Below are 22,908 nucleotides of genomic sequence, written 5' to 3' on the forward strand. Positions count from 1 at the left end.
TTCACAAAAAGTTTCCAGATAACCATTAAAAAGAAGCCTTCAAAATGAATCGCTTTGATTCATCCCACTGGAAGAGAGGCCCATTCAGCCACGGCGTCTGCCAGTATCCCTTCTCTTCCTTCTTTTCCCCAGCATGTTCTGAGTAAGTTTTTACAGTTCATCTGAGGTTGTCCACAGGGACGGGTATCTATCTCCCCAGATATTACTTCCCCATAATATTCCATTGGAATGGCAACCAGGTTCACAGAGATTCAAACCAGCATGTAGAGAGACGGGAGTCAGCTCTCAGCTACAACACTGCAGAAATAGAGAGAGCACAAGCTCTTTTAATTCAGCTGCTCACAGAACTACTCATTTTCCTTTAAATCAAGTATTGAACATGGATATCTTGTCTTTGGTACAAACTTTCCTCCTCTCTGAAGTGAATCTGCACTTCAGTAAGGCCACTTTTGCAAAGAGAGGTTGTGTACTGCAGTAGACCAGCTGACATAGCTGGAAAGGGGACCAACCATCTTGCAGGCTTACACCCCAAAACCACATCTCTGCCACAACAGGGCACGTTACAGTCCGGTGTCGTTCCCCCAGATTGCACCAAAGGTTTCCTAGCTCTCCATCTACAGCTGCACATCAAAAACCATTTTTGTGCCTCCATCATCTCTTTTCTGAGTTTAAAATCCGCTAGGCTTGTAATACAACACAGGAAGACCAGTTCTCATCATAAACATTTCAAAATCTAAATAGCAAATTCCAGTGGCCAGACCTGGCAGGAGCAGCTAGCTTAGAGTTGAATACTTTTTTAATCCAACACCAAAGAATTTCTGAATGCAAGATTATTAGTAAATTTAACATCAAGGTCCACTTTTTTTTCTTTCCCCTTCAGTTTACAAGCTTCTCTATCTTTAGAAAAAAAAATGCATTGCAACTAACTTTCCCCTAAATAAAGGAGCATTTCAGTAGTACAACGTGTATCTGCGTTTATATATATAAAGCCCTGTATTTCTGCAGCCATAAATGCCAGGCAATTGGACCCCGTTTTCTCCATAAACCTATCCTTCAAATTAAACAGTGCACAGTGGTCACTTCTCTTCCCTGGCTACTGCCACCTTAGGGAATCACAAAGCATGAAGGTGCCACTATTCTGCCAGAAACCCCTGGGTTTGCCTCACTTTACACATTTGAATTGGTCCACTGCACTCAGGCTTGCCCTGGTCCCTGAGCACACATAAGTCATGGCAGTAAGCACTACTAAATGAAAGTTTAACATCTGCATGACGCAGAGTTCAAAAGGCAAATGAACTCGGGGGGAAGGGGATTACAAGCAGCTAAGAAACGTAGTTGAGTGCACGCAGCCTCTCTGTAAGGACAGCGTTTTACTCATCCATGCAGAAGGACAGCGCTGGACACCAATTAGTGGCCAGAGCAAGGTGAGGCACCCTGGTTTATGGGTGCTCTAAGACTCTTCTCTAGTCCCTGACCTGTGATGTGACACCTGCTGTCCCAGGTGCACCGACCAGCACCGCTATTCAGAAGACTTGCTGAAAACCCATACAATGCTCTCCCTGTCCCCACGACCCTGCAGAACATTGTTAGGAAGCCCCAAGGCAATAAGACCCCAATAACGTATCTTGGTGTGAAGGCACTTCCACGACTGAAAGGTAACACAAAAGACTGACCACGGTTCTCCCCATGTAGTAGGAAGAAATGATCTGGTATTCCTCGTACCTTTTTACTACCTTGCACCCTACCTGATTTTCCTTAATGGCATCATTCTGCTTGCAGACCCTGCCAGCATCCAGCCCAGCATCACGAGACAAAGAGCAAGAAAGCCTCCTCCATAGCTCAGCACATCTGTGAGAGGATTTCTGTACAGCCACATGGAAACTGGGGATGACTCTAAGCAGAACACTAAAGCCTGAGGAGCTGCACTTGGAGACTACTAAAGAAGCTTCAGTGACAGACAGAAAGATCTCTGAAACAGAAGAAGAAAAGTTTCACTGCTGTCTATTAACAGCTGAGGTTCAGTAAGAATCCAGCCCTGACTGCTTTAGAGAGCCTTAGTTTTGGCAAACCTCCAGGTCAGGAAACTTCAGCCTCTCCAAAGCAATTCCTAATGGCTAGAGCTAGAGAAGCTCTCCCTGCTCCTACCCCACCACGCACGACTGCTTTGAGCTGTTCCAGAAGTCTGTCTGTACACAGCAGAGAGAGCTGGTGGACTCTCAGCAACGATGGGCCAAAATACTTGTGGTCGGAGCCTGATTGTACAGCAGCTCTACACCATAACCATCCATTCTTATGGAGGAGATCCCAGTTTACAGCAGCAAGGGAGGAGGCAGAACTGGGAGGGTATGTCGAGTGGTTAGGAGGAAGTGGAGGTTACAGGCCACGTTCAGCCTCACTGAGGAACAAGCGCATCCAAGCGCTGGCCAGAAGGATGGGGACTGCTAGGGAGGAAAAGCTTCACACACAAGTGCATAGGGAATGCCTGTGGGTGAAATATGGGCTCCTGCAAATAAAACAGAAACCACAGAGCTCCCCAAAGCAGACCTTGCTAGAAACAAGATATTATCTTCTTGATACTCACCCTCATTAGACAGCAAGCAATAAAACCTATTAGTGAAAAATTCATCTCCCCTGCCCCTTGCCCTGGCCCTCCCCCACCACATGCCCTCCTGCTCTGATCCTCTCTCTCTTCTAGGATGGCTGCGATTTGTTCTGAGAAGCGACAGGTTTATAGGTTAGCCGACACCTTCTCTCTGTGGAATTTTAATTAACTTCTCCCATCGTCAATATGTTAAGGAGCAGGGTTCCCATTATACGAGGTCAGCAGCGTGTTTCAGGCCCTGCTATATCAGCCGTCAAATTGAAGAATTAATGACGTGGCTAATTGGCTCTAATTCTCCACCCCCCTCCCCAAAATATGGAGGGGCAAGATAGGGGGGGGGGAAGAAGGAATAGGGCAGGCTGGTGGGGGAGGCTGGTACAGTCCACAGTCTCATAAAAAGAGTGCACAATTTAAGCCGACTTGTTCATGGGGTAGCTGTTCTACCACCCCTCATTTATCACCCTGCAGGGAGGAAAGGGGGGAGTGGGGAGACAGTGGGTAAATATTGTGACAAAGAGCGTGCACAAGCGTGCACACCAGGGAGAGGAACGCTGTCCTGACAAGAGGCCACCTCTGTAGGTCATCACTTAGGAGTAGGAAGCAGCATGCCACTAGGCTCTAACCAGCCGTGGTGCTAGAGCCGGAGCCTGTCTGCTAGAAAAGGGGCCTTAGCAGCACAGAAGACTGCAAAGGGTTTCTATCTAACATCATACAGCAGCATTAATGCACGTGGCACTTCTTCAAAAACACTATCTGTGCCAAACGTTTGGAGCAATGGGACAAGGGAATGGCAAAATCATAGCAGGCCCAGAGGGTCACTTCCTTGATAATGCCACTAGCTCTGCACCGCTAAGTTTCTGCCGCCTGCAAAACAAGCTCAGACATCTACTGAGGACAGCAGTTTGGGGAAATACTTGGGCATTGCACAAGCCTAAAATTCACTTGTTGAAGACATCACGTGGACAGCAAAACCAGCTCTTCTTTCCTCTTCCCCTCAGGAAAGCTAAATAAGAATCTCTCTTGCATGCAGAAGAACAGCTTAATAATGCAAAGAGACAGAGCACTGCTGGCCAGCATAAGATTTTAACTGCAAGAGTTTAAATTGCTCAGATTTTCACTTCTTCAAGAACAGGATCAGTTTGAAAAACACATTGGAAGACACTGGTATTTTGCCCTTACCTTCCATGCTGAAGTTGTAGCATTACATCTGCATTAGAAGCATAGAGCTACAGGTGACAGAGGTTGGAAAAACTTGTCCATGAACTCTGCTTCTACCTTCCTCTGTTTAGCATGCCAAATTTACCCTGAAAACTGAGCGCTAACCACTGCACACAGCTCCAAGCAAGCTTGCCAAGCCAAAAAAGTAAGGATCTTTTTGCTTGGCATCTCTTCTGCCACAGAATGAAAATACAAGTTGGCATCTCTTCAGTAGAGAAAACCTCAAGAGGATCTGGCTCACTGCTTCTAACTAGGAAGCCAGAGCAAGTCAGAAAGTTTGCTCTGCCAGTAAGACTGAACAGGTCCCACCTGTGACAGTAACAGAAATGCAGGGCTATTTTCACAGCCTCTTATGAAGGGACCACTCTGTTGTGCAGGGGCACAAAAAAAACAAGTCTTTTGGGGACACACATCCTATCCAACTCCTTTAGTTCTTCTCTCTGTTGGAAATTGGGAATAAAGAGAGCTCATTTACCTTAATAATGGGCTGATAGCAATGGACCACACTCGATCCTCTGTCTGCACTGTATGTAGACACTGCCCAACTCTGCCCGCGGACAGGGACCAAACCTAAAGAGAGAGATGCACATTATGCCACGTCACCCAGAAGGCAAAGAAGATAGGATGCACACTGCTAATGCTGTGCTGCAAGAGCTCCCCAAATCATCTTGCTCGCCTTCCCAGATATCCTTTCCCTGTATTTCCATTACTTATTTCTGAGGAGAGCCTTTCCATCACTGGCAAAACAAGCACTCAGAGTTACACAACTCAGCTTATGATTATGACCTTCCATCCCACTTCACCACGAGGAACAGAGAAAGCACTCCCATCACCACGCGCTTTCTAGGGCAGCACTCAGCACAGACATTTCTCGTCTTCTGGAGTTAAATAAACAAGAAGTGAGATTTGATCAGATCTCTGCTGCTCTCTTGAACAGTGCAGGAAGACTTTGCACCATCCCTGGAAATATTTCCATTCCTATTTTCTATAAAATTAATTGTTCACTACCCTGTAAAATAGCTCTGTGTAAAGCCACCCCCTTTGGAGCAAGCTTCTTAAGTGTACCCCAGGCTATTCAGTGCTCCCCTTGCTCACTGACAAGACAATGTAAGAGAAATCTCTTCCCTCCCCCACCAGTGCACACGTGCACATCCCCACCCACCAGTTCACCTTCCCCACTACCTTTGTTTCTGGGTCCTTATAAAGTCCCCCAGCTTCTTGCTGGGGCCTCTGCTTGCGTTCCTCACTTTCCCCACCTTGCCCTCATTCTTGGCTCAGAGAACTTGAGCCCCCCAGTTCTGTGTAACCGACCCACAATGTTTCACTTCAGGACTTCAAAGCTGGGAGTGCCCTATTTGTTTGTTTGTTGATAATGCCCAGGATTGCAGGCTATTCTTGTCAGCGGGGAATTTAGCACCTAGTGTCAGCAAAAGCAGCAGAAAAGCTTAACTCTTTTAAGGCATCCCTATCTCCTACAGGTTAAAAATATTGCTCAGAGCACACTATCTGGTGCCTATCACACAGGAATGTACATTAGCAGCTCTTCAGGGCTTAGTCCTAATCAACACTCAGCAGAGCCCTCAATAGCTTAGACATTTAGAGCCCCTTTAAAAGGCTGGTAGGGATTCCCTTCCACCCTCCAAGAGTCTCATTCATGCAAACAAGGCAGCCTACAAAAGAGATAGTAAAAAATAAACGGTGAACATCCTTAGAGCCTATGCTGCAGGGAGCACTGGGTGGGCAAGATCTCACACTAGCTCCAAGAAAAACAGACTTAAATTCCCCCCTGGCCTTCAGGAATTTGTTCTCAAGGTCAGGGGAGGTCTTTCCTCTGGCTGCCAGGGAAGCACCAAGAAGGCACTCTCCCAGTAAAGAAGCTCCAGAAAACAGAGAGGAGCAGCCCTGCTTAAAAGTCAGAAAAAGCAATATCAACACCTTGTTCCTGGGAGGTAAACAGCATCTCAAAATAGTGCCTTCTGCATCTGAACACCGGTCTCCTTGTGGGTGATTTTACCCAGGAGTATGCTCATACAGAGGGACCAACCAGAATAGATAGGGTAGAGTTGCTCAGCAGCCTTGTCAGATGGTTATCCATTAACACACACTTCCTATAAAACCTGGAAAGAGACATTTAGGTCTTCTTTCGGCCTACCTTCTCCTCTTGTCAAACAGGAATTGCCTTTTTTCCTTTTACCTCCATTAATGCTCTAAGATTTGTACCGAGGACCAAGAGTATCCAACATCCTACCCTGAGCAAAAGCAAAAACTTTCAACATTCAGCAACCACTACTAACACTAACAAGTGTTTGTGAAGATGCTACAGGTACTGCATCGTGCTAGCAGGACACAGGTGAAATCGCTATGTGGAGTTTCCTTAACTACTAAAACAGAATTTGTTACAGCTCAGGAGAACAACTCTCCAGGTCTGTGCAGGAACACATCACTGCCAACCAGATCCAGGAAAAAAAATATCAACAAGGTCCTGTCTCAAAAAGAAACAGCCAGCAATTATGCGACAGGATTCAGTGATAACAATTGTAAGGGAGAAATGGGAGCTTGTTATATTTATAGCCTAATTTCACTCCCAATTTGTAAAACAAGAACCATAAAAAATAAAAAATATAAATCAACTACAATCCCATGGGGCTGGAAAAGACATCATGCTACCCTTTAAAGAGATCGAATATACAACAGAGAGCATGTGAAGCAGCACTGCATCACAAAGCAAAGATGTGCTTGAGATACATACAGCAAATTTCAGACTAACTGGCAAGGATTTCCACTATAGTGTTAGACAAACGTACAATGAAAGTAGCAGAACATCAGCTGCCTTCTTTTGTACTTCCTAGTTTAAACTAGCAGCTGATATCCTAAAGTACTGACAAATCTCTTTCTTAAAAGCTTGGCACAGCAAGCATCTTTGCAGAGACATAAGCCTATGCCAAGATACCCAGCACTCCTCCTGCACACATGCAAGCCAGGGCTTTCCTGAGAGCTTTGCTGACACAAACTTTCATGGCACAAGACCTCTGAGGTCACGACTGCAGCAGCACCTGCAGCTGCTGGAACATCACTGCTCACCTTCGCTGTTCTGTCCCGGGAGCCACTGACAATGAGGCCACCTTGGAAGTCCACACAGTTCACCTCTTGTTCATGAGCAGAGAACTTGACACTGTAGGAGCCGTGGATCTTGTGAAGGACAATATTTCCATCCCTGAAAAACAAAACCCCAAGCAGGGAGTGTATCAGCTGCCTCTCCCTTGCCTAGTCACACACCTTCCATTCCCGCTTGGCAGTGCCACTGAAAGACCAGGATTGATCTCTCATGAGAGCTGAAATTCAAACAGCATTAGTAACCCTCCACTCCTCACACATCACCTGTTCTCTCAAAATCCCATCTGGATCCCACATCTGACCATTCAAAGTCTGATCTGCTGCACATGACAAATTTCCTGGCTAACTTTCCACCCACCACTTTGTGTTAAACTGCAGAAACTAGCAGAGCAGCCATTCCTCCTTCTCCTGCTTTCAGCTTGCCAGAATCCTGGCTGGATGCTGAACGGACAGAGTAAGGGAGTGTCATGTTAGAGCCTCAGCTTTTCATTCTTTTCAGAGCAGTTACGCAGGATTTTGCATTTTGAATTAACTACAAAGACACTTAGACTTCTTTTTAGCCAATACAGTTGCTGGAATTTTAAATGCATGCCTTCATTTTCACCTGAATTTTGGGCTACAGTTCACAGGGGAGAGTGTCAAGGCATCCAGGGCAGACAGCCATGCTTGCATCTCTCAATTCTGTGCTGAAGTGCTGAGTATATTAATAGCTAAAACTTTATATATAACAGTTCTGTCATTTGCTGTAATTGAAAAAGGCCAGCCAAATGCAAAATTAATTGGAGAAGTGTGCGTGTGCCGGAATACTTGGCAGTTTTCCCCCTCTCCACAATTATATCAGTAGGTCTAATAAGGATACACTTGTCTCTAGAAAGCTTTATGCACAACTGCTGTCTCAGTTAACCAGCAGTTCTGGGTATTAGAACACAGCCTAGCTACCCAGACTGTAACAGGGAAAGAAATTAACCTTGCAGATCAGTCAGGATTGCATGACTCGACACACAGTCCTGATTTGACAATCCTGCGGACATCTGCACAAGTTCAAAAGAGAGAAGGACAGTTCAAAGGTCAACAGCATGAAACTCAGCTCTTCAGCTTTTTCAGGAGGGAACCAAATCCTAAGAGAGAAAGCAAGGGCTGAATACAGCCAAACCTAAGGACATCGTGTAGCAAGATTAAATCGTCTGCTCTGGGTTGGAGTTACACAAAACCTTTCCAGCTTCACTATCACGCTCCTTGGGCTCCCTTCATTCACCCAACTTACCCTCCTCCACTGACAATGTGGGAGTTGACAAGTACAAAGCGACATACGTCCTCCTGGTGGCCAGAGAAGATAGCTTGAGGGTGACGCTGCAAACTTGTGCCATCTGGACAGAGTTGGTAGGCCTGGATGTTCTCGGCTTGAGACAGGTAGAGATACTCGCCATCCAACTCCATCCAGGGCATCAAACTGCAAACAGAGAGCAGGTTGGGGTCAGGGGGTGGGTGGGAGAGGAAAACAAAAAAATACAAACACACACACACAAACAAACAAAAAATAAAAATAAAAAGAGATTTTATACATAAACAAAAAGAAAACTTAGAATTAAAGAAAACTGTAAATTTGGAGCTGCTGGTCACATACAAAAAGCAGGAGTTAATATAGCACAGCTAAGAAGTGGAGTTTCTTTAGCAACATATAAAGCAAATCACATTGCTGTCATTTTTCTAACCAAGAGCCGAGGAAAATGAAGCATGGAATCTCTGAAAGAGAAGATGCCCAAGAGCCTAGTGAATTTAGATAGGAAATACTTAAGGCTCCCTGACCCCTCTTCACGAGCCCTGCACTTTTTAAGAAACTAGACTATCAGGCATTTGTGAGCTATGTCAAGCATTTCTAACAGCCTTCAATCCGAGGCTCTCGGTGCAAACAGTCTTAGCTGTCCTCATTATTTGCTGATGCCCAGCAAACAACACAAAGCTGCCACTGTCCCACATGCATCTGAGCAGAGGAACAGAGCACATCAAGTAACACATATCTTCCTGGGAAGTCCTGCATCTCCTACACACGCTGTACACTATTATGCAAAGCAGCAGGCTAAGCCTGAGGGTATCCAACAATTCTGTGCTCTTCATATAGAGGTATTTTTCTACACTCACACCTCTTCCACCCCTGAGTTAAAAGTAATGGCAGAGAAACCTCTCTTGATTTCTGATGCCCATCTTTTGGATGAGTCTCTACACCCCTTCTGCCCCTTACTATTTATGGGCTGGTGGCAATTCCCTACAGAGGGGTTCCAGGCACAAAAGCAGTGAACTGCTAAAGGAGCTGTTCCAAAGTATTTTGAAGATTGAAGTTAAAAGTGGAAAATAAGCTTCACTTTCTGGGAGATCAAGAGAGAGAAGATACTCAAGCAACATCTGAATCAAGTCTGTTATCACAACACATTTATTTATTCCTGAAACAAAACCAAAATAAAGAAAACAAAACAGGCTGCGATGCACACTTACACAGTGAGCTGTTTGTTCAAGATCTTGCTTTGTGTAGCCTCCAGACAATCAAAAAACTGACCTTCTAGATACAAGGCCAGATGCAAAGAGACATGAGGCTCATGTCCTATGGGGCACAGATGTGTGAAATTGTCTCCGCTCTGCACAGTCATTGCTGAGTGCACCCATGAAAACATTGAGTAAAACCAGAGCCTTTCCGCAGAACATCCTTTCAGTTCCCAAACTATTCAGACTCCCTGTTTTGAAAGCATCAAAACCTGACTCTTTTTTTTTTTTTGCAGATCACTCATCCTTAGTGGTCATGATTTTCTGTGTCAGCAGAGGCACTGCGCTCAGCAGCACCTCATGTCATCACAATAACAGACTAGAAGCAAGCAAGAGGACGTGGTAGATTACTAGATAGAATGTTCCTGCTTGCCTTGCGCTCATTTCCAATAAGAAGCTTTCAGTCACAGGGACAGAGCAGTTGAGCAAAGGTTATAACGTTCATTTGGGATTTGGTCATATGCATGGAAAAAATAAGAGGCATCTTTAGAGCAGCAGCTTTGGTTTGAGGCAGGCTTTGATTTCCTCTTCCTTCCTCCACTCCCACACAGTCCTCTAAAGCCAAGTGAATATCCAGCTTCCCCAGACTACAGCCAGTTTCTGTGTCTCTTCCTGTTGCAGTTTAGCTTTTTACCTTTTTCTATGTTTTTTTCATAAGGACAAGTAACAAATTTGAAAGCGGGATAAATGAAAATTAGAGGATGCAGTTTGGATGGTGGCCTCATTAAATCAGACCTTGCATTTTCATTTGGGAAGCTGGTTTAGTAATGATCTCTAACAACCACAGAGCCTGTCTTCACAGATGGTCACAGGCACTTCAAAGGCAGGTATACAACCTGCACCAAGAACCACTCCGCTCATTACAGCTGTTCCCAGGACTTCAGACAAGCAGTGGCACATTATCCACCACTTCAATCTAGGCAGCAGAAAAAAGGCATGAAAGCTCAGTAGCAGGTCCCTGCTCTTCAGCAGCTAACAAACCGTAGTTGTTCTCATTTTTCCTTCTGTCTGGTGATGTGAAAGCTAAAAATTTAGATGTGCTGTTCAGACGAGAGACATACCTTGTGCTTTGCTTTGAAAGGTGAGTAGGTCTGCAAGAAAGAATTTAACGCCACCCTCCTCTCATTGATGTCAAATATATACTTTGGTAGTGAAGGAGGGAAGCATAAGGTAGAAGAAAGAAGCAGCATAAGGCAGAAGAATGGCAGTTAGCATTTTAGATTTGTACACCCAAATCAAGGGCCAGGGTAAAGCATGGGAGACAAAACAAGCATTTTGAGGAGATGCTTAGGTCCAAATCTGGGATCATGGTATATAGCAAGAGATTTACACATAATAGTCTGGAGTCTGAAGTAAAGGTTACTAAATCCAACCAGACCTGCACAGATCAGAACAATGCCAAATTCAGGCTCTTACTGAGTGAGGAACTCTCGACTGGCACAGTGCATCCCTAGGGCAAGGCAGCAACTCCAGTTACCCCACATCCAGCTAGCCAGCAACATCCAAAACAGGCTAGACATCACTTGTAAAACCCCCATGGATCAGAAGGAGCATGAAACATATCAGTTCAGGGCACAGAAGCAAACCCAAGGCCCCTCAGCGTCTGACAGAACCCAGGAGAAGAGGAAGGAGCCACTTGCTTTCGTTTCCATTTCAGGACCGTCTCCCTCCGGCAGCGTCCATGCCTCCAGTTGCGAGAGACCTTCACCCTCTCCTTCACTGGGATGCCAGCCGCTCTGCAGACAAAGGGAGAGAGAGGAGATTAGCAACCACGACTGATGCTACACGGAGAACAAATGCAACCAAGCCAGGTTCCAGGTACGTTCCCACTCTGGCTCCAAAAATGATGAACCGGCAAACATTGATGGTGCCAGGGCTCACTGTAGCTTGCGGGAGATGACAAGAAAGGAGCCCTGAGCAGAGTGGGTGTTCATCGACAAAGCCAGCCATCCCTGATGGCCTCTATTGTACAAGCATCAGATCTGATCACAGGTACACAGACAGCAGCACAGGTTCAAGCACGACGCAATCAAGACAACACACAAAGAAATTTCCAGAGCAGCCAAAGAAACAAGACACCTCTTTTCTTCCAGAGACTAAAAAAAAGCCAGTTAGGCTAGGGGCAACAACACACAAGAACAGATGGAGGAAACACCAGTCAGGAGAACACTGAAACCAGAAGCCAGAAGAGTAGTAAAGAAACTGCTCCCGATCCTCACTTGCCTGACAATCACATAACCAGATACAGTAATTAGAAATCAAGGTAGGTTCAGACTACAAATACAATTTGTTTATCCGTATAACCTGCCAACACACACGCCCCAGTTAAGATGGACCAGCTTTTGCAGCTCACCAAAGGACTAAGAACTCCACTGCATCGCTGGAAGTTCTCTACTTCTAGCCAAAGTTACTCGAAGTTACTAAAGGAGAGCCTGTAGCTCACACCCAGTCACTGGGGTACAAATCAAAGACACTGGGACAAGCCAAGATCAACAGAGCTCAAAAAGTGACAAAAGGTACGTACCACAGGGACCTGGGATCCTGGTCCCTTTAGTGTCTACTCGAATTTACCCAGTTCAAGCAGCTGTTCAACATCTGTTTTCTTTCATGATCCAGAGTTGATTAAAGATTAAAAAAAAGAAAGAAAAAAGGCAGCTTTACAGCTTTAATACCTACCTTTCTCATATCATAAGCTTAATTATTTAATATCCTGGGTGGAGCTGCTTAGGTAGAAAGGACCAGAAATGTATAAATAAGAAACTCTCAATGTTATCCATTGTAACTTGGCGTTGTGAACCACTTAGTAGAGTACAAGAGTTGTTTCCCTTTTTGTGTACTTCCCAACTGCAAATGTTCCCCACAAGGGAAGAAAGGAAGATCCCCAGATCGCTGATAGATGGGGACTGGTGCCCAGCCAGGACCAGTTCCCTTCTCCCATCACCACCATGCCCCCAGAGCACTTCCCAAAAGTCAGATTTTTGGGTCCTGTCATTTTTAACACAAAGAGTAGCTCCCTGTAAATAAACATCTCCTGTGGTTGTTAATGGGTGTAGGAATCTCTAACCTGGCCCTGGGGCCTGGCCAGAGTCTCATTTTCCCAGCCTTCCTTCCATAGCCTCAGGCTTTTTTTTTTTTTTTTTTTTTTTTTTCTATTCACCCTTCCCTCCCCTTTTCTATGCTTTCCGGCACTTAGTCACCATTATAATTTGACTGCATTCCTGGGCATGTGACCCATTTTAAACAAAAACAGAAACCACACACAGAAAAGCTTTCCGTCCCCTAGAAACCTGCGCAACTCGAAGTTTATCATCAGTAGCGCCACACCAAATAAAAGTGAATTTAGGAAGCAACAGGCTCTTTATTTCTCCTAACCCTTTAAAAACTAACAATAAATTTAAATCTCTGGAGCTAGCCTAGGCTGCAAGAAGAGGAATTACATTTAAAGAGAGCACTTGCAGGAGCCCGTGGAGCCAGATAGCATCTGAGATGAGGAATGCACAGCACTGAAAAGTCAGGTCGGGTCCAGCAGCCTCCTCATGGCTTATTACTCTCCCAGACAGAGTTCAGGCTCTCCGCCTACATCCAATTCCACTCATTTCTCCAAAAACTCCTCTCCCCACGCTCAGCCCCCAGTTAAGTTCTCCCCATGTACAGATTTTAAGTCACCAACTTGCACGGTGATGGAAAATGCACTCATGCCACAGCCCCCCCCCAACACATACCGGTCCAGATATCCTGAGCTCAGCACACAAACCTTACTGAGACTAGATGCAATTTCCATGGCTCCAAAAAAAGGTGAATCCAAGGTCAAAAATGAAGCTTTCATCTTATAAAGTCGACCACTTTCCTAATTGGGGCCCAACTAGAAAAGTGGCCCTACTAGGGGGTCTGCTACCTACCAGGTATCTGGAGCTCAATGCACAAACCCTTGCTGGTTTTTAGGGCAGGGGGGTGTTTGTTTTACTGTTAGCAGACATAAAATTCATCCAGCCTGCCTCCTCCACCCAACAATTCTGGATCCAGATAATTTAAACTTGCCTTAGAAGCATTCACCCTTCATTTTACAGAAATTCCACTTATTACAAAACAGAAGCAAGAGATGGGACGGGACATAAGGAGGCCATGAGAAGGGGGGTGCAGAAGTTGGACTGATTCCTTTGCCAACCCCACAGCAGCAGAGAATGACCTGCAAAGATTTTCAGTGTTGGTCAGAGGCATTTTATCCCTTATACCTAGACGGAAGTTAAATCAAGGCCAGTGATGGAATCAAGTGCTGACATATAATTTGATTTGCTTCCTCAACAGCACTCTCCAGTTCAACTCCCAAAATACATCAGCGAGGGTGATGAGCAACACTGCAATGCCCTAGAGTAATTCTCAGATATTAGACAGATAAAAAAGGCATCACCATACAAACTTAATCATTTGATTAAAAAAAAAAAAAAAGATCCTTTTCTCCCCTATAAGTCTGTTTTGCTTCAGTAATGATCAACACACTTTCTATGCATGATGTAAATTGAAGAATTGCTCCATGATGACCTGAAAAACATCATTAAGATTCATCAATACATCTACACTTGACTTAACTAAGTACCTCTCACATCAGCAACTGGATTCAAAGATTCAGCAGACTCACCCACCTCACAGAGATACATCCTATGGAAGATGCTGTGCAGGGACCACTATCCACAGCCACTGAATAACTTGACCTTTATTAGCACACAATCCAGCAAAACACTAAACCACGTGCTTAAAATTCACTACATGCTTAAGTTCCCTGTGAAATCAAGCTCTTGGCATTCAGGTTCTCGAAGAAACCACCCAGCAGTGAACTTCCACGACTGCAGAGGCTGACTCACTGAGGAAGGACCACTGTTTTCACCAGGAACAACACAGAGCTGCATCAGTACACAACTGAAGGACAGCCCAGCACCCTACAAGGATGACAGGAAAAATACAAGAAGTGGTGAACACTGTATGTGAAAATTCAGGGAAATTCAAGCAAAATGCTCTTAAATCCCACGCAAGGACCAGAGTCCATCATTTTACCACCTTTGCTAAGGGGTCACAATTATTAACAGCCTATGAAGTGGCGTGACACTATCTTTTTTTATTAGCTACTCAATCCAAAAAGCATTCTATCAGGATCCCAAACCGTGTGGTGCAAAACATGACCTGAGCTAACGCACGCTTCCAGTTGCATGCAATCCTGGTGGAGGTTTGCTTTGCAAAGCCTTTGCTTCACTAAGAAAGAGAAGCTGAACATTTGTCACAGCCTGGGAAAATGTTCCAGGACAAAAGTCATCCCAACCAACCCACTATAAAGGAATTTTCATTTCCCCCTTCCTACCTCGCCCTCCCTTCCAAAAAGAGGTTAAAGTATTTTGCTCAAATTATGGATTTCCTCTCTTTCTTGGCAGAGTTACCAGAAGAAATTTAATATTCCACCTGGAGCCCACTTCCCAGCTGCTGAAGTGAGGGACTGGGACTATCCCCCCACAGCACCACTGACCCAGGCGACCTCAGCCACCATGACAGTTGCTGGCCTGGCCTCCAAAAAAAGCAGCAGAAGAACGAATTACTCAGCCAGAGATTAAGCCCATCTCCTCCCAGAGCTTCACTTCCAGCATCATTGCCTTCAATGATCCCTTCCCTGTGCAATCTCCTTTGCCACTAGAAGGGGTATTCCTGCAATAGCAGGAGCTTCTGTTTTACTGCGTCCTGGGGAGATTCCTCCTGGCCATCTACAATTTCAGCATGTGCCAAAACAGCGGTGCCTGCAACAACACAGACCGTGTTACAGAAGGTAACACCACCGTGTCATACCGTCTATTTTCCCAGCTGCATGGGGCATCCTAACCCGCCGAAGCGCTTTGCATTTTGCTGCACTTTAAGTGCCGAAAGAGCTCGTCTGGAAATGCAAGTCTGCAGAGACCCGCTGAGAGCGAATCTCTTCTGCGGACAAAATCTGCTGCCTGCATAAAAGCTGTCACCAGCCTGCCTCTAGCCTGCCTCGAAGGGTCATTCAGAGGAACAAATAGGTCACGGTGGCTAAGCCCGGCTTTCAACCTTGGCCCTGTGGCAGAGATGGCTAACCCAGGGACCAACTGCTCTTATTTGTGTAATCGGGACACACCTGTTGAGTGGCAGGGTCTCGGTGCATTTGCAAGTCACGGGCCACCAACAGACAGCCAAGAGGGAAAAGCTATTTATGTCAGGAGCTCCTGTTGCTGTCCTCAAGAAGTCGACCTGCTTGCAAAATAGCTCTTCCAGTGCAAGAATTCCACCTGAATTCCTTTAGCGCATGACCCTTCTTTAGCTTACCGCCAGGCTCAGTCTGTCTTCTGCGCTCTCCCCCTTCAAATGTGACACGGGTTCAAATAACTCCGAGGTGAAGAGAGATCTGCAGACTTCTCTCACTGCTCCTTGCCTCCTCCGGTGCCTCTAAGCTCCCTCAGCCAGACCCTAGCAGGCAGTGCAGGTTTCCTGCCCCACCTCAGGGGTCTTGTGAGCGATCCACCTGCATGAAAGAGCTGGAGACTTCTATTCAGACCCAGGAGAGCAGGTGAATTTCTGTACACACACCAAAGACATGCTTCCAAAAACAAACAAACAAACCCAACAACAGAAACATCATCACCAAGCCTGAGCCGTACAGCTCTGCCATCTGATACCACCTCCCTTATGATGATCCCCCGCCTTGGAATTTGGAACTTGGATAGAAATTCCAGGCAGGATTTTGCATCTCTCAAGGAGCTATTTAGACTTTTTGGCTACATAAAAAAATAAAATAAAATAAATGAATAGCCCAGGAAGATGTGAACAAACCTGTAGCTGCTCAGTAGTTGTCACGTATATTCTGATCTGAAGGAGCAGAGTGTCAGGGTAAGATTCAGACAGAGTGAAATACCACGTAGCTATTTCACTTATGCAGGTTACAGGAGTAATAAAACAGGCACAGCATACGTTTCTTAAGTCCTGAACTAGACAAAATTCTTCTGCTGCTTTGAACTCACAAAGATTTTAAGGGAGGCAGGCCAGTACGAACTCTTCCAAACAAATTTCCCATTCCTGCGTCAAGATGCTGTTTCAATATCGTGGAGCCATCCTGGCAGGCCTGAACTGCCCAAAACTATCAGTTTAAGGCAGAACACGAAGCTAACAGGAGTCTCTAAAACCCACTGACTTCTCCAGCGCAAAGCAATAGCTGTGTGCCCTCTTCCAGGCTTTTCCGTTATTGCAATGTCCTCCCCAGAGGATTCCCCTCTGCATCGTCTGCACCAGTTCACTGCCTCCTTCATTTCTGACTTAAAGTAATGAAACTTGGGCAAAACACGTTTTAAAAGATGAAGGAAACTGAAGCAGCTTTACAAGCTGCTTCACACTCCCTCCCCTTCCAGCACTGAAGGCAGAGGTCTCCCATGATTGCTGCACTTTGCGTTTGGATTTGACTTGCATAGATTGGCCATTTCCTGCTCCTGCAGGTGTATATATTTTTCCAAGATCTGGAGAAAACACTGCTTTTATTAACTCACAGAAATGCTTGCACTAGTTCTTAAATACTTAGTGATGATAAATTCTCATGAATCTGTATTTCTGGACTGGAGAATATAGCGTGATCCTTGTAGGCAAGGCAGGGTGGGAGACTGGGAGAGAGAAAACACGCAGTGGAACATTTCTATATTTTGACAACAGCTATTAATACATCACAAAGAGGACGCCGTCAAGCTATTTAGGTTGCAACTTTTAACTTGCCCTCTAAAATTCCGTTGTAACAAAGAGGAAATAAGTTTAGCCCAGCTGCAACTTTATTCCCTTTGTCCACGCTTTAAATAAAGAACCACCTTGCGACGAGCCTCTCTGCCTCTCCGATTTCTCCAGTCCGAGGTGGTCCAGCGGGCAGGCCCTGGCTGCGGGCTCAAAGCACCCTCTTCTATTCCTGGCTCTGACACTGACCTGCTGCACCGAGGGCAGCCTGGTTCACATCTCGCTGCCTCCGCTTCCCAGCCCTTGTTTACCCTGCCTATTTGGGCAGCGAGCTCTTCAGGGCAGGGACTGCTCTTGCTGGGCCCGTACAACAGCTGGCAAAACAGACGCAGGCTGCCAGACACAACTGTAATATCACTATACTCACCAGAAACCCCGGAGGTTTTGTGCTTACTGCTCAGCTACAGCTTAGCTGCAAAAAGAATTATTAAGCCATGTTTTTCTGTGATATGCTGCCATGCATTTTTGGAACAAAAACGCTCACCTTACGTCACGAAGAGGGGTCTCAGCTCTTGCTCAAGCGGTTCCTCTGACTGTGTGAAGCAAAACTCATAGCGTGGGGACTATCTTTTTACCAACCCCATGACAAGGTCTTATTGCAGGACGGGTCTATACATAACGTTAACATGACAACACGTTACAAAAGGGAGCCTGACACAGATGCATGCAGGACAGGTGCCAAGAACCACAAATACCTAAAACCACTGTACCTTTCCAAACCAGCAACACAATATTCTATTAAGCATTTACTTACTCACGATTCAAAGAAGGAAAAGTGCATTTTGAACACCAAGAATGTGCTTAAGAACCTTTCCAAGTCAGGCCCTGCTAGCCCTAATATACACAAACTCACAGCAATGCAAACCTAGTGATTCCCCCTGCCAAGGAATGAAGTGGATGGAAACACAGCAAAGAAGAAAAAAGTTTGCTGTGTGCACAGCGCATGATCAAAATAATACCTTAAATATTTAGCTGACACACACAGCTCCTCATTAGCGGAATCCACCAAAAAGAGCAAATATGAGAGACTGTCAATGCTGTGGATATGCCTTTCTGCATAACAACTAGCACCTAGGATAAAGTTCCTATCTTGCTTTGACATCATCAGCCAATCAATTGAGCATTATTTAAGCATAAGTATGTTTCCTGAGATAAAAACAGCTGGCAGTTTTCAAAGGCGGATAGCCAAGATGGAAAATAGATAACTTTAAAAGTTAAATCAAACTGTTTTAGGTACTACAATTTCTCTTTCCCGTGCTCCTCTACAGCAAGGGTTTCGCAAGCAGTTTCTTAAAAATTTTCTCTGTTCCCTATTTTGGCTTGAGAAACTGTTAGACGCAACCCGACTGCACAAAACCAGTTGTTTCACATACAAGCTAAAGCCCCATTCCCTCTGATCTTCTTGTTGCAATTATCTGAAGATATATGTAACAGAAACAACGTTTTAAAGAAATGGTATCATTTTCAAGTTAATCACCCTTTTAAAAAATGGGCAAGTGGGGGGAGGGGGGGGTAAGTTTCACAGCTATCTTACACTCCAGGCTCAAATTTATCTCTATTTAGCAAGCATTAACAGATGGCTTATCAAAAAACATTTAACAGCAGAAATGATCAAACTCACTTTGAGATGTTTTTGGTTTTGTTTTTTTTTTGTTTGTTTGTTTTAAACAGTAAATACTCCCCAGACTAGTTTTTAACTTATGCCAGCCTCCCAGGGACCATCAGTTTAAGATTTAATGTTAGAACCATGCACGTTATTTCATTAAGTACATTTACCATAAAACGGTTCCAGCCTTTGCTTTCTCAGTTGCAGACAGCATTGAACAAATACCTCTTGAAAGTAAAAAACATCTTCTACCTAGTGCCGTGTGTTACCCAGACCGTGCAACAGAAGCTTCTGCTTTCAAGCAAGTCATAGCCAAGTTTGACAAACTCAGGATTTATGCTGTATGATTAAGAAAGCAGTTATCAAGAAGGCCCAGCTACCCATCACCTTCATTACCTTTCTATTTATCCAGTGATATTCTAGCTTAAACACCTACTCAGCACAAATTTAACCTTCAAGGAGCAACCTACTGGTTTCTTACCTGGAATTGCTATCAGGAAGGAAGGCTGTGTGTCCAGCTTAGCCAGACCCCCTCCCTACCTTGTACTGGTCAGTCAAATAAAATATAACCTCTCACCTCAAATCTCACTCGTTCAGCTGCAAGAACAATCTTGGAGATTGCTCTTGGTCTTGGAGACATGCATGAGGAGCAGTCAGTATGGAAGAGACATGGCTATTTAAACCCTCAAGCTGCCACACAGACTATTAAACTCTTTTCCAGCTAGGTATAAATTTTATAACTGTACAACAAACCAAGATTGTGTGAGAAGTTAAAAGTAATTAAAGGATTCTTCCTCTAGAATATCTCAAGGTTCCTATATGACTGACTTGTAGGGCCGCTTGGTGCATTACCTAAGACTGAACTCCCTAGGACCAGGGCAGTGCTGACCAATGCTAAAAGCAGCATGCTGTGCTAAAGTTGTTTAAAGAAAACTTGAAAATAGGATTCAGTGCAAAAGCACATCCTAGAATTACTTAAAAAAGAAAAAAAAAAAAAAAAAAAAAAAAAAGATCCTGTTCATAGGAAATCTAACAGCACTGAAATCCCTGAGAGCTTGTGACACTCAAGTACCCTTCCCTTCACTTAGACCCTCTGACCTAGCAAACTTTTCTGTAGCTGTTTATAGAGCTGCATTCCTCTGCAGGGGAAGTGGTGGTCCTTACACATGCTGCACCTGCTCAGCTGTACACCTGATCCCTCCCCGCAACCGAAACAGCATAGTATCACCTTATTCTTAATGAAAAATACAGAACTTCATTTCCTCGGGAGACAAAATCATATATCACAGCAGAGAAAGTCCAACGCACAGCCATTCTGTAGCCCTTATTCCTGCTTACTTCCTAGGGAACTGTGGTTCACTTTCCAAAGCCCAGTCCATGGCTGTAACGTCCACTGGCTACAGCTGCCATCCTCCAAAAATTGAGTGGGTTTAAGTCCTGGCCTGAAAATCCAACACACGGATTGTCAGCACCACCGAAGCTCTATTGCTGACAGCAGGGGCCATGGTTGTTTCTCCAAGTCTGTGTCACTGATGAGATAACACCATGAGACAGCAAAACAGGCCTCAAACATCCCTTCTGGTATGATTCACGCTAACAGCATTTAGGGCAACATTACTGTGTCACTGGATGACAAATAACATGCTGGGCTCTGAGATGGCAGCTATAGGGAAACATAGGAAGCGATTCATAGACCCAAAGAACGTGAGCTTCCCATCGGGATCCTCGAAGCAGCAAGGAAAGCCCACATTGTGTGGCTGCCTCTGAGTGGCATTTCATATGCTAATAAAACTTAGAAGAGGAAATACAGCCTTTGGATTCTTAATAAGGACTGCCAAAGCCAAAACCCCAAAACACTTCCATCTAGAAAGATGATGGTGTCATGCACACTGAGGCCAACAGGTCTCACACCTAATCTGAAGGCATGCTGTTGAATTTAAAAACATCAACAACGAAACAGCAAACCTGTCCACAAAACTTTAAACCCCTGAAGCCAGAGTCACGCAGTCACTTCCCCTGTGACAGCCATCACCAGCAATACCAGCACAGGAGGCTTGAAGGAACACGTTCCTGGTCACAGGACCCCTGCCATGAAGGCTCACGCACCTAATAACATGTTTAGGCTCATTCTCCAGGCTTTCCAGCAGATGCTAGGCCAGGTCTGTGTCCCTTACAACCACTTTTCTGAGGTGTCTTTGAGGCTTTGGTAGAATGACAAAATCATTAAGGTTGGAAAAGGGCTCCCAGATCGTCTGCTCCAACCATCTACCAATGTCACCCACTGAACCACGTCCAACTTCTCCTTGAACACCCCCAGGGACAGTGACTCCACCACCTCCCTGGGCATCCTGGTCCAACGCCTGAGCACTTTTTCTGAGAAGAAATGTCTGCTAATTTCTAACCAAAACCTCCCTTGGTGTTTTGCCTCCCCTGGTAGTTGCAGGCAAGACCAGAGGTGCCACTCAGCAGCTGTGAGGGAGAGCTGGCACACAGCAGCTCCTTCAGTTTCTCCATGCTTCCACCTCCCCTGGCTTGAAGTATCGTGTGTAGTGCTTTGGAGGAGTTTGTGTCGTGCTTTGGAGGAGTTTGGAGCACCGAGCTCCTCAGGAGAGCATCTCCAGCCCCAACATCTGAGGGCTGCTCCCTGCTTGCCTGGCACCGAGGGGGGCTGGGGAAGCCCCCACCACTCTCTCCCGCTTTCTGATGGGGCACTGAAGGCTTCTCCCCACTCTCCCCGACCCTGCTGGGCACAACCCGGGCCAGACCCCACACCTCAGAGCAGCCCCGGGCCCGCCACACGCGGTCCCTCCCCTCCCGGGGGCGGCCCCACGGCGGCCCCTCCGCCGCTGCCCTTCCCCTGCCCTCGCCGCCCCTCTCGGGCGCAGAGCGACGACGGCGCAGCCGCGCTTCGAGAATAGCCCCCCCCCTTCCCTCCGCCCCCTGACGGCAGCGGGGAGCCCCCCTTAGCGACTACGCCAGGAGCGCAGAGCGCCCCTTAGCAACCGGCTAGGCCGCAGCATCCCCGGCCTTTCCCAGCCGCCGCCGCCGCCTCCCCCTCGCCCTTCGGCCGCGGAGGCCTCGCTTACAGGTCGGTGCCGAGCTGGGTGAAGCCGGAGTTGAGGCAGCCGCGGGCTATGCGCCGCCAGAGGAGATCGCGGCTGCTGAGGAAGCGCAGGCGGCGGCAGACCTGGCCCAGGCGGCCCAAGGCCTGCACGTCCAGGTAGGAGCAGATGAGGAGCAGCAGCTCCTCGGGTAAGGCCCAGAGCGGGGAAAGGGGGGGGGAGGAGGGAGGGGAGGCGGCCCGGGATCCCCCCTCCGCCTGGGGGGATCGGGGGCTGCCCTTCCTCCCCATGGAGCAGCAGCTCCTGCCCCTCCTCCCCGGGAGCCGGAGCTGCTGCTGCCCGGGGGAGGCCAAGCCATGGACGGGGGCAGCCGCTCCCCAGTCACATGGGGCAGGAGCCGCTGCCTGTCACTGCCCCCCTCCGGGGGAGGAGGCGGCGGCGGCCGGGGGGGGGGACACGGGGACACGCCGAGCCCACCCTCGGCAGCGAGTGAGTTCCTTAACGGGGGCCACTGGGACTCCCCCGTGGACCGTCCACCACCAAACTGCCCCCCCCCCGGGGTTGGTGTTCGTCGTAGATGGTGTTAATAACGGCACCTTGTCTGTGTGTTCTCTAATAACGTGAATAATTAATGGTGGGAATGGTGATCCCAGGTAGGCAGAGCATCTGCTCCGCCACCTGGAGCAGCCCTGGCTGGGCCAGCACCCCGGCGAAGGAAGGTGAACAGCAAGGTGATTGCTGCTCATTAATTATCCTCGAGCAGGGTCAGGAGTTCCTGTCACCCACGAGATGACAGCAGGGGTCATCTGGTGTTGCACTGCAGGTTTCAACTGCCAGATTCCCGGGCCACTTAAAAGAAAGGGTCTTCCCCATGTGAGAAGGGGCCTTGCTGCAGAGAATTTAAGGCTGGCTTTTTGCTCAGACCCTGCTGTGCCATCCATTCCCCCTCCACAGAGCAGGGGCTGAAAAAGTGCCCACACTTCACACACGTATGTACATACATA

General features: G+C 46.6%; 1 protein-coding gene across 1 annotated transcript in view; it reads right to left on the reverse strand.

Moving 5' to 3' along the window:
* Positions 1 to 22,277, reverse strand: part of FBXW4 (F-box and WD repeat domain containing 4) — a 57,733-nt gene extending 35,456 nt beyond the window's left edge. The window contains 6 exon segments of the mRNA XM_082765047.1: positions 4,296 to 4,390; positions 6,902 to 7,034; positions 8,199 to 8,384; positions 11,110 to 11,205; positions 21,929 to 22,136; positions 22,139 to 22,277. Coding sequence (XP_082621173.1) covers positions 4,296 to 4,390; positions 6,902 to 7,034; positions 8,199 to 8,384; positions 11,110 to 11,205; positions 21,929 to 22,136; positions 22,139 to 22,262 — 842 coding nt within the window. The 5' untranslated portion in view covers positions 22,263 to 22,277.
* Between the last annotated feature and the right edge of the window lie 631 nt (positions 22,278 to 22,908).

The sequence above is a fragment of the Aythya marila genome (genome assembly GCF_965140915.1).
Source record: "Aythya marila genome assembly, chromosome: 7".
Classification (NCBI taxonomy): Eukaryota; Metazoa; Chordata; class Aves; order Anseriformes; family Anatidae; genus Aythya; species Aythya marila.